Source organism: Dreissena polymorpha, chromosome 7 (assembly GCF_020536995.1).
Source record: "Dreissena polymorpha isolate Duluth1 chromosome 7, UMN_Dpol_1.0, whole genome shotgun sequence".
NCBI classification, from domain to species: domain Eukaryota; kingdom Metazoa; phylum Mollusca; class Bivalvia; order Myida; family Dreissenidae; genus Dreissena; species Dreissena polymorpha.
This window is the reverse complement of record NC_068361.1, coordinates 78,029,296-78,042,151: the sequence shown is the minus strand read 5'-3', so window position 1 is coordinate 78,042,151 and position 12,856 is coordinate 78,029,296. Positions and strand designations below refer to the sequence as shown.

Sequence of the window (12,856 nt, the reverse complement as noted above, 5' to 3'; positions counted from 1 at the left end):
GTATTATTGCGAGTATGGAAATATCAATAGCTCTCCACTTCCCCGCTCCTTTACGTACCCACATTTCATTTTGATGAATAAATGCGTGATGTTTTACGGAATGCAGACCCGCCCATTTCATGACGAATTAAACATGCCCGTTCTTGAAATAAGATGTCGCATAGAATAACCAATACTTGTTAATTTGCATTCGAGTTTATAATCCTAGCACGGATATTGATTTGTGTCTTTAAATGAAACCATATCGTAGACTATGGTAAACAGTAGATCTACTGTGTGAATGTACAGTGAAGTAGATATTCTTAATGTTTAGCAAGGATCTTTTGAATAATGTGTTAATTTAAATGGTAGTGGATCTAAACTGCTGCATAGGTAATAGAACTATATTAAGGAATGGTTGATTTTATTTTGCGTAAGGGAATCCGTTAGTTATTAATGTCAGCTTTGTAAGAAAAGAAGTTTTATTGAAAGAGATTTTTCAGTTTGTGCCAAGGCATGTGTTTAATGTACGCAGGCGTCTTTATATAAACTGTAAACAATGAATGTTCACGCTAATGCACTCTTAATATTGACTTGAGAGCAATATCGACGTTGGTTTCATGAGGGAGATAAATATTTAAATTAAAGATAAGCGCCTTTCTATTGTAAAGGCTGAGTGAGCAGATTTAAAAACATCGTCATTTTAACAAGGTTGCATTTAAAATAAATATGTAAATGTCGTTTTCAGCATTACATCGGAATATGGCCACACTTGCTGGGTTCCTGATTGTGATAGTACTACATATTCAAGGTGAGATTACTGTCTAGATTGCATTGTACGCGATATTGTTTAATATTGTTTCCATTTATTATGAAATTCGAAGTACATGTATGTATTTTGGCTGTCCATACCGTTATTAACCATTTTCGGTGTGTCTTTAAAGGGACATGTAAACGTATTGTTTTTAAACGTTTCAATTCAGTGCCTTAAATGTGGAGACCTAAGCAGATAGAAAGTAAAACGCTAGTAAGTAAAATAATAAACAAAGAAAATGTACGAAATTGTTCCCGAGGAACCCGGTGCCTCAGAATCCAAAAGCGTATTAGTATTGCTGCACTATTTACTTTAAATCTATAATCTTCATGAAGCGGTTGCTTTAAGACAATACTGGAATCCTCTTTCTTCATTGCCTGTGTGCTGAAGAAAACGCGGTTTGAATTTAAGCGGAAGTGTACTTCACAACCGGAAAAAATAATGCCATTGCTGCTGCCGTTGTGGTTGTTTTGTTTCCGCAATTTTGAGTCAAATATTCTCTTTTGTTGGACTTAAATAAACATATAATAAAAACATAGAAAAAAAAAGTTAAATGTGCAAATTCTAAAAAAAAATCTTACAGCTAAAGGCGTGTATGACACAAAAAGAAGTTAGATTTACTCATTTTAACTTCAGTCGGACATTTTACGATTCAGCGCTAAAATAGCCCGATTTGTGCCGACTGATTGTGCCACCAATTCCACCCACCGATTCATCCCCGCGTGTTCCGATTGTAGAACAAAATGCACAGTTTGTACGTTTTTATTAACTTACGTCGGAAATAAAATTTTAGTTTACAACTGATTTTTGGAGTATGCTTGTTCTTCCAGGACCTCCATACTTAAAAAAACAAGCCATGCTCAGAATTCGTAACTTCACTAGATATTTTGAAATTTTCTATGAAAACCTAATCAGTGCAGCTTACACGACAAATATTCAACGGGAGATTTTATAACTTTTTGTTTAACAACGTGCCATATGATAATGACAATTGAAATAAACATGCGGTATTGTTCTGTCGTACATTTCGCACGGCACTTTTACTACGCGTATTTTTTTAATTAAAAGTCCGCAAACGTCTTGTGCGCTTGCAGGGCCCTCTTTTGGCCGATTTTGGGGCCGAAATTCGGCCCATTCCCCCCTTAAAATAGTATACTTTTTTTCCCCTATTTCAACTAAAAATCCCCCCCCCCCTCCAAAAAGTTGCCAGCTGCTGGTATCGTGCTATTAACCTTAGATTATATGTATATTTATGTATATTACATTAAAATATAGCAATTTTAACTGTTGAATGGTTGGTGGAAAGATCTTCTAATATTCCCCTTTTCACCCGAAACGACGCGAAATTCCCCCTCTAAGGGCCCCGACCCCAATCCCCTAAAGTGTAGCAAGGGCCCTGGCTTGTTTACTTCTGCCATATCGTTCAGGCGGATTGGCGGATTTCAAGGGCGGCAAAAAACACACCAGAAAAAAACAAGAAACCGTCGGAGACGGATGATGCTCCCCAAAGGTTTTTTTGTCACAATATTGCACTATATATTCAGATAAAAGGAAACGTCTTGAGGGGCATAACTTTGGACAAAATAATACGACGGATGGTTTAGCAACTTAAAAATTTAAAAGGGCCATAACTCTCTAAATAAATCATCTAACCAGAACCCACAAATAACATGCGCATCTCCTCAAGGTAGTTAAGCTTCCCATAAAGCTTCATTGAATTCCAGTCAGTAGTTGGGGGGGGGACAAGAATTGCACTATATGTTCAGTTTATAGAAAATTTCAAAGGGCCATAACTCTGTGAAAAATCATCCGACCATAACCGACTGATAATAGGCTCATCTCCTATTGGTAGTGAAGCTTCCCATAATGTTTCGTTGAATTCCGGTCATTAATTGCAGAGAAATAGCCCGGACAAAAATTGTGCACGGACGGACGGACACACGGACGGACGAAGCGGCGACTATATGCTCCCCCCAAAAATTTTGGGGAAGCATAAAAATACACACTGGAACTACTAAATTGTCGTTTTAGCGTGACCGCGTGATGATGCGTGTGAAGCCGACACACCAGAACGACAAGTTAGGGGCGCAAACACTGGCACACACTCAAAATGGATAAAAGAACGATATTGTGTTGTATTGTCGTTCAATCGGGTACAAACATGTTGTTCTGACACACTCAAAATGGGAAAATAATGATATATTGTGTTGTAGTGTCGTGCAAGCGGATGCAAACGTGTTGTTCTGGCGAGATGTTTTTTAAGTACCGTACTCATCACGCGGTCATTAAAAAACCGACAGACACCTTCATACATCGTTTCGGCGGGTATCTTTGTTGTTATTCTTGCATGTTCTCTTGTTGTTACCCCTCGGACCCGCCAACACGCCAGAACGATATGGAAGAACTTAGCCACCATAGTTTTGTGGCCCTGTTGTTTTGAAATATATTCACGTTATTGAATGAAATGTATGCACACTTCTGTATGCACAATTCAGATTTATTCTCAATAAGCTATCTATAGGAGGTTAATGACACAGTACGCGTCTAAGCTGCTTTTATAACTAATCGATTTTATGCGCCAACTGGCCTTAGTGTGCAGTATTTTGTTTATCTGGTATTTTGCAGATAATATTATATAAGGTAGAAAGATCAATGGCCTGTTGTATGGTTATGTAGCAAACCACATAATTATATTTCGGAGTAAACAAGTTTGAAACTTAAATCCGCAAGAATATTTTCAAAATAACAGATAACGTTTGTACAGGTAGTCTTACATCCAACAGTTGATCCAGACTTGTAACGGAAAAACGCCGTTCCGTAGGGTTTTTAGTTGTAAAAAATTCTCTGCAAACAGAGAGACATATGCTTAGTTTCCATAATATTATAAACCTTGATAAAAAATGAGAACATCCTATACATAAAACTTGAAGTCCGGCTTGTTATTATTGCCATTGTGTGGCTGTCAATGCTGGATTGTGGGTACTCGCATGTACATGTATTGTGTCATAGCAAACAGTTCACTGATTGGGAAAACAATATGTAACGCGTTCTGAGAAAACGGGGCTTAATGCATGTGCGTAAAGTGTCATCCCAGATTAGCATGTGCAGTCCGCACAGGCTAATCAGGGACGACACTTTCCGCTTGTATAGTATTTTTCGTTTAATGAAGTCTCTTCTACACGAGAATCCAATTAAGCCGGAAAGTGTCGTCCCTGATTAGCCCGTGCGGACAGCCTATGCGGACTGCACAGGCTAATCTGGGATGACACTTTACGCACATGCATTATGCCCAGTTTTCTCAGAACGCGACACATATGTATGATTACGAACTATGCTGAATGTTATTTCCAGCCGTCGGCGGTTCCACAACTCTGCAGCCTGCGTCGGATGTCTGTAAAACATGCCGCGTCAATCAGTACTGTCCTCTTAATACGCCAGCCTGCTTTGGTAAGAGACGCGGCGAGTATGGTCTTCTTGTTCGTATAGAATTTTAATCACAGAGTTGCATGCGTAAAAAAATGAAATACTGATAAACACAAATGCAGGTCTATTTAGGTCGAATTTAAACTTTAATAATATAGTTTTTGATTTTTTAAGTTGAAAGAGAAAACCAAAAACATACTTTCGACATAATTAAATTCTCAAGTAGAAAACAAGAACATTCGCCATACAACTAAATACATATCGTATGCCATTAATATAAGTCTGGGTACTTTAAATAACATTGAAATGTAGCCATTTTAAATCGGAGAATTAGTATAACAAAGTATTTCCGACAACTTGTAAGATGATATTAAAGACCGTTAATATAAAGCCGCGTTTGAGAAAGTTTCCTCCATAACCAAATTGTGCCGCTTCTCATCTAACCCGTGGACCATATGTAATGCGTAACTATGTTCATACATTCGCTATGTTCGTTATTTAAATGATTTTTTATAGAATGTTTCATATCAAATGTATATTCATGTGTACGTATTAAGTGATGGTTAAAACTGCATGTCAATTGAGGTACACACATTTAATTGCACATACATGTATAAGCACACCCTTTTCCCAGTGTTTTAAAGGGGCCTTTTCACAGATTTTGTGAATACAACACAAAGATGAATATATTGGCTCTATTAGACCATGGTAAATGTTCAGTATTACTGTTTCCTCACAAATATCATAACTAAAACGAAAATTTGCGAATCTGAAACAACTTTTTTCAATTTTGTCAATTTACCAAAGCGTGAAAAGATCCCTTTAAGTTAATACAATGTTAACGTTAACAAGTCAAAACACGACTTTTCATAAAAATGCTAGTTATTATGCTTTTTATAGATACCGATATGTTCATACTATATTTTTCGGACTATTTCTAAGACCACCTCTGAAATGTTGGAAATGTGCTTACGAATACGCATTGAGATCGGATGAATGTATGGGCGTCACACCATTAGGAACAGAATGTCATACCCTAAAATAAGAGCACATAACTTGAATCGTTTAAATATTTGATAAGTCAATAAGATGATGTAATAATAGTGTTGGTTTAAAGACGAATCGACAGAGAAATTACTGCCGTTGGTACTACCTTTAAAGTACAGGTACATTTCTGACTGCTTTGCATAAGTCGTGATTACATTAATTCTTATCGTTCATGGTCAATTGAAATGCATTTACGCAAGTCCTATTGGTATTCTTTACATGCTGGTGTCCATGTATTATACAGAATACTTAGTCTCAATGAAAGAATGTTTTTTTCCAATTGATTTCCAATTAAATTTAACTAAATCCAATATTTACATCATTTGGTTTGAAAATCGATCGATATGTGACTTGTTCAATTATTCAGTACAGTAGTGCTACTACAATAACCCTAAGTAACTCAACGTATCAAAGCTAGATATAATATACTGCATCGTCACAATCTAGTATATGCTTTTTAAACGTTGGATGTCGATCAACGGTATTAATTTTACTAATTACATAAAGAACTATTATAGTATTGATTTTAAAGGTTCTTGTTAACAGTTTTACATCACGACAGTTTGCAACAAAAATTCATATATTAAAAATAAGCACGCATGCATTCAAAACAAATTTAAAACAAATCTTACTAAGAATAATATTACAATTTTACAAACGTATATTCGTTTATTGATAATCATCAATTCAAATCGTAATAAATAACAAGCGTTCGTTACGTTTTCGTCTATAATTTAAGAATAAATGTGTTTAAACGACGTACATCACGATGTTTATAACAGTGCACCTTAAAACTAATGCGTGCTATAGAGGCAGCGAATTAGCATTGGCTTTCCCTTGTTCGATCCCCAGGGCAGGCACATTGTTTACTTTATATTTTTCTTTGTTAATGAGAATTAATTTTATTTTTCCAAATACTGCCATGTTGTTGTTTTTAAATACAAAAATCTGCGAACTAGTTCCTTGGAATATATATTTGTACAACGGTATACTAACTACTTTTCTAACGATTTATTTATTGAACGAAAATCTTTGATTTCAACTTGAATAAGTCTTGCTTTTTCACATGCAGTAAACTTGTATTAATTTATACCTGATATTTTAAAAATTATCTTAAACGTTGACAGCAGTTGTCCCAAATACCGAAACGTATTATTCAAAAAAGGAAACACGTGACTTCATGGTTGCACAAAAAGACCAGTACCCTTGGCTAAACATTGTGTTACACTGTTCATGGGTGAAACAAACTACAGGAAATAAATTAAACTTAAATGGTGTTGTTCATTTTTTCTTTAAAAAAAACGTTTTATAGAAAATTATATAATCAACATTGGTGAATAACGAACAAACTCACGTGTCACCACTCACGCCGTATACATGATTATGCGTATACATATTACACAGTACATGTAATTTACACAGAAACAGACCAACTTGTATTCAGAAATCAACTGGCATAGTTTAGCCGAGCGTAGGAAGTATCTAAAACTTATACATATGTACAAAATTCACAATGGCTTATGTCCAGACTACTTACAAAATTTACTACCAGCAACTGTCTATCAACAATCTGCTAGGAACCTGAGGAACGCAAATGATTATGTAATCGTTACTAGAAGGACGGAACTTTACTCACGTTCATTTATCCCGTCGGCTATAGATCTATGGAACAACTTACCTCGCGACATAAGACTGTTAGATTCTCTATCAATATTCAAAATTTAATTAAAACAATTATTTCTCCCAAATGTCGAAACTCCTTTATATTTTCATGTTGGTGATAGAAAATCGTCCATTTTACATGCTCGACTAAGGAATAACTGAAGCGATTTGAAATTGCACTTGTTCATCAATCACTTAGAACCTTCACCTTTATGCGTATGTGGAGAAGTTGAATCAGTGTATCATTTCTTTTTTATTTGTCCACGCTTTTCTGATCAACGTACTACTCTTTTTGAAACCCTACACGCAATTGAACAAATAAATTGCAATACAATGCTTTTTGGTAATGACATGTTAGATAATGACAACAACTGCTTCATATTTAAAAATGTTCAGATATTTATTAAGACGACAAAGCGTTTTTCATAATGATGTTGTAGCACATAGTTATGTTTATTCTCCTGGATAGGACTTCACTATCTCAAGGTTGTACTATATGTTTTATTTCCAATGCTTTACAAACCATGATTTTCTTTTGTATTTTACTTGCGCACTTGTATTTTGCTTTCTTAAGACAAATGTAATCTTGACCATGTAACTTATAGCTTTACAAAATCACGCTTTCGTCACGAATATATGCAATGTAAATAACAGAACAGGGAAAGACCACCAATAATGTTGTTAGAACTTTAGGTCCTACCCTTTTTTCAAAACAGTTGTATTTCTATATATGTTCTGTAGTTGTGTAACTATTTTGGAAATAAAAAATGTTTAAAAAAAAAAGAAAAAAACACAAAAAAACGGGTAACTAAAAAAATAAAAAATAAAAATATATAAAAAAAAACATTGCCACCGAGCGGCTGTGTGAACATTCACACATTGTTGCACAGCTTTTGGAGACTGACCGTTCAACTTATTTCAAAACAAAAGCATTTCCAATAAACAATTTGCGTTTACTTATAATAATCTTAAACACTTATACCCACCGGCAATAGTTGATTAAACACTGATGCTTTTGAATAACTATAACATCGTCGTCTAGAACTCCAATGAGATATGTGCAAATCGTGATTTATATCTAATCCGTTGTCACTTCATTATTTACCGTAGGAAAACTGGATAAAAATTGTTAACATTTATTGGCGTCGCACTGGAGTGCGGCGACTATATATGTAATGCATGTTTTTTTCGCTTATGGGAGGAGAAGTTATTTTACGGATCAATGTATATATTTATGTTTTAAGAATATCTTGCATAGTGGTGATTTTTTGTAAATTAGTGTAAATAAGTACTGGATTTGTGCCTATTACATTTATTACAACATTTATTGCCAATAATGCAAAGCTAATTGTTTTAATTAATAACTGATCCACAACTGATCACAGAGGAAATATCACAGGGACTGGGCAAATACACGATTCGTTCATACGACACAAGGACACTATTTTGTTTTACGGATCATTTCGGCTTAGAGAACTCACCAGTCACGTAAAATATCGAATATAATATATATTTTTTATAAACAACTGGAAGCAAGATGAGTTGCAGATATTGGTCAGTAACCATATTTTAACTTACTCTTTTGACCTGTTAATTCTTTTCAGCTCAATTCAACAGTGAAAAATGCCCATAATATCACTTTCAGAAACGCATACATTGTCAAAATAAATGTTCAATCGAACTCGTTTTTTTTATTATTGTAAGTCCTCCAGGTTCTCTATAAAATTATTAATCAATACTTCATTTTCAACTTTGTTTTACAAATAAACACCCGCTTTTTAATGTTTTGGGACAAAATAAATTTTCGGCAGCGTGGTACAGAAATCCGTATTTTAAAAATCATTTAGTATTTATTCGTAAGCCGAGTGCCTAGTGCAACTTGATTTTGAAAATAATTATATTTTAAATACTGATTTATTTTTTACAGAAATAGGACATTATAATAATATTTTACAGACTGTCACATCTCCTGCACAAACTGTACATCGTACGGCGAGAACCACTGTCTGCAATGCAAGCTGGGGTACAGGAACGTGTCTGGCACGTGTGGGCGTAAGTATAGAGTAACCACTGCGAATAGCTCATATGTGGAACCTTGTGAAAAGCCCGTGTCAGTGTAAGTACATACTCTCCTACAGCGAAAGACTCATGTCTGAAACATTGTCACAAATCAGCGTAAGTACAGACTCTCGTACTGCGAATGAATCCTGCCTGGGACATAGTTACAAATCAGCGTAAGTACAGACTCTCCTACTGCGAAGAATACTGTCTATGACATAGTTACAAATCAGCGTAAGTACAGACTCTCCTACTGCGAATGAATTGTGTGTGGAACATAGTCACAAATCAGCGTAAGTACACACTCTCCTACTGCGAATGAATCCTGCCTGGGACATAGTTACAAATCAGCGTAAGTACAGACTCTCCTAGTGCGAATGAATCCTGCCTGGGACATAGTTACAAATCAGCGTAAGTACACACTCTCCTACTGCGATGAATACTGTCTATGACATAGTTACAAATCATCGTAAGTACAGACTCTCCTACTGCGAATGAATTGTGTGTGGAACATAGTCACAAATCAGCGTAAGTACACACTCTCCTACTGCGAATGACTCCTGTCTGGAACATAGTCACAAATCAGCGTAAGTACAGACTCTCCTACTGCGAATGAATCCTGCCTGGGACATAGTTACAAATCAGCGTAAGTACAGACTCTCCTACTGCGAATGACTCCTGTGTGGAACATAGTTACAAATCAGCGTAAGTACAGACCCTCCTACTGCGAATGAATCCTGCCTGGGACATAGTTACAAATCAGCGTAAGAACAGACTCTCCTACTGCAAATGAATCCTGCCTGGGACATAGTTACAAATCAGCGTAAGTACAGACTCTTCTACTGCGAATGACTCCTGTCTGGAACATAGTCACAAATCAGCGTACGTACAGACTCTCCTACTGCGAATGAATCCTGTCTGAAACATAGTCACAAATCAGTGTAAGTACAGACTCTCCTACTGCGAATGAATCCTGCCTGGGACATAGTTACAAATCAGCGTAAGTTCAGACTCTCCTACTTCGAATGAATCCTGGCTGGGACATAGTTACAAATCAGTGTAAGAACAGACTCTCCTACTGCGAATGACTCCTGTGTGGAACATAGTCACAAATCAGCGTAAGTACAGACTCTCCTACTGCGAATGAATCCTGTCTGGAACATAGTCACAAATCAGTTTAAGTACAGACTCTCCTTCTGCGAATGAATCCTGTCTAGGACATAGTTACAAATCAGCTTAAGTACAGACTCTCCTACTGCGAATGAATCATGTCTGGGACATAGTTACAAATCAGCGTAAGTCCAGACTCTCCTACTGCGAATGAATCCTGTGTGGAACATAGTCACAAATCAGCGTAAGTACAGACTCTCCTACTGTGAATGAATCCTGTCTGGGTCATAGTTACAAATCAGCGTACGTACAGACTCTCCTACTGGGAATGACACCTGTCTGGAACATAGTCAGAAATCAGTGTTAGTACAGACTCTGCTACTGCGAATGACTCCTGTCTGGAACATAGTCACAAATCAGTGTAAGAACAGACTCTCCTACTGCGAATGACTCCTGTCTGGAACATAGTCACAAATCAGTGTACGTACATACTCTCCTACAGCGAAAGACTCATGTCTGAAACATTGTCACAAATCAGCGTAAGTACAGACTCTCGTACTGTGAATGAATCCTGCCTGGGACATAGTTACAAATCAGCGTAAGTACAGACTCTCCTACTGCGATGAATACTGTCTATGACATAGTTACAAATCAGCGTAAGTACAGACTCTCCTACTGCGAATGAATTGTGTGTGGAACATAGTCACAAATCAGCGTAAATACACACTCTCCTACTGCGAATGAACCATGCCTGGGACATAGTTACAAATCAGCGTAAGTACACACTCTCCTACTGCGATGAATACTGTCTATGACATAGTTACAAATCAGCGTAAGTACAGACTCTCCTACTGCGAATGAATTGTGTGTGGAACATAGTCACAAATCAGCGTAAGTACACACTCTCCTACTGCGAATGAATCCTGCCTGGGACATAGTTACAAATCAGCGTAAGTACAGACTCTCCTAGTGCGAATGAATCCTGCCTGGGACATAGTTACAAATCAGCGTAAGTACACACTCTCCTACTGCGATGAATACTGTCTATGACATAGTTACAAATCATCGTAAGTACAGACTCTCCTACTGCGAATGAATTGTGTGTGGAACATAGTCACAAATCAGCGTAAGTACACACTCTCCTACTGCGAATGACTCCTGTCTGGAACATAGTCACAAATCAGCGTAAGTACAGACTCTCCTACTGCGAATGAATCCTGCCTGGGACATAGTTACAAATCAGCGTAAGTACAGACTCTCCTACTGCGAATCACAGGTGGTTAGCGTGTGGCTATGATATTAATTAGTGAAAACATCATTTTGAATGATAAATAATCATATTATAACGAAAAATTAACTTTTCTGAAAAAAATAAATATTTCACTATCAAATATATATATAACAAGGTATGCAACTCAAAATCAGCCCAAAACGGGGTGCATCGCTTTGAACAGCCATATCTTCATAAATTTTGCAGCGATTTTCACGATCTCGGTCTTATTCAACGCAGAAATGAATTTCCTTTCTGGAAATGTATATGTCTTGCAATATTTTAACAAATGCTGGGTCAACTTTTAAGAAATAACACGATACACAACACGCATGACCCAGTTGACAGTGATCATGCTGTCTTTAAGACTGAAATCTTCACGGAGTAAAGGGCAACTTCCCTACAAAGTTCATGTAATTCGATACCATAATTCAATAAAACGTATGAAAAAACATTATTACCGTTCTTGTCGTTACATTCTGCATCAAGACTAACTGTCCAGCGCCGTTTGAAACCTTTGTTTACATACATTTCAACTAACTGACATTTTAAACATACGAGTGATTTCATTGGTCCAATGCGGAGGTGTGTCTTTACGACTGGAGATTTCATTCATAAAGAATACATGATCACTGTCAACTGGGTCATGCGTGTTGTGTATCGTGTTATTTCTTAAAAGTTGACCCAGCATTTGTAAAAATATTGCAAGACATATACATTTCCAGAAAGGAAATTCATTTCTGCGTTGAATAAGACCGAGATCGTGAAAATCGCTGCACAATTGATGAAGATATGGCTGTTCAAAGCGATGCACCCCGTTTTGGGGTGATTTTGAGTTGCATACCTTGTTATATATATATTTGATAGTGAAATATTTTTTTTCAGAAAAGTTAATTTTTCGTTATAATATGATTATTTATCATTCAAAATGATGTTTTCACTAATTAATATCATAGCCACACGCTAACCACCTGTGCTGCGAATGACTCCTGTGTGGAACATAGTTACAAATCAGCGTAAGTACAGACCCTCCTACTGCGAATGAATCCTGCCTGGGACATAGTTACAAATCAGCGTAAGAACAGACTCTCCTACTGCAAATGAATCCTGCCTGGGACATAGTTACAAATCAGCGTAAGTACAGACTCTTCTACTGCGAATGACTCCTGTCTGGAACATAGTCACAAATCAGTGTACGTACAGACTCTCCTACTGCGAATGAATCCTGTCTGAAACATAGTCACAAATCAGTGTAAGTACAGACTCTCCTACTGCGAATGAATCCTGCCTGTGACATAGTTACAAATCAGCGTAAGTTCAGACTCTCCTACTTCGAATGAATCCTGGCTGGGACATAGTTACAAATCAGTGTAAGAACAGACTCTCCTACTGCGAATGACTCCTGTGTGGAACATAGTCACAAATCAGCGTAAGTACAGACTCTCCTACTGCGAATGAATCCTGTCTGGAACATAGTCACAAATCAGTTTAAG

At 36.8% G+C, this 12,856-nt stretch overlaps 1 protein-coding gene across 3 annotated transcripts in view; it reads left to right on the top strand.

Annotated features, from left to right (window-relative positions):
• The window catches only part of LOC127837551 (receptor-type tyrosine-protein phosphatase S-like), a 38,536-nt gene that overhangs the window by 733 nt on the left and 24,947 nt on the right, over positions 1-12,856 (top strand). Inside the window, exons 1-4 of one of the 3 annotated variants that reach the window (XM_052364742.1) lie at positions 145-372; positions 728-790; positions 4,145-4,240; positions 8,882-8,977. In XM_052364742.1, the coding sequence (XP_052220702.1) occupies positions 345-372; positions 728-790; positions 4,145-4,240; positions 8,882-8,977 (283 nt within the window). In that variant the 5' untranslated portion in view covers positions 145-344. Of the gene's footprint in view, positions 1-144; positions 373-727; positions 791-4,144; positions 4,241-8,881; positions 8,978-12,856 lie in introns of those variants that run through there. The other 2 variants (XM_052364744.1, XM_052364743.1) reach the window with 2 other exon arrangements.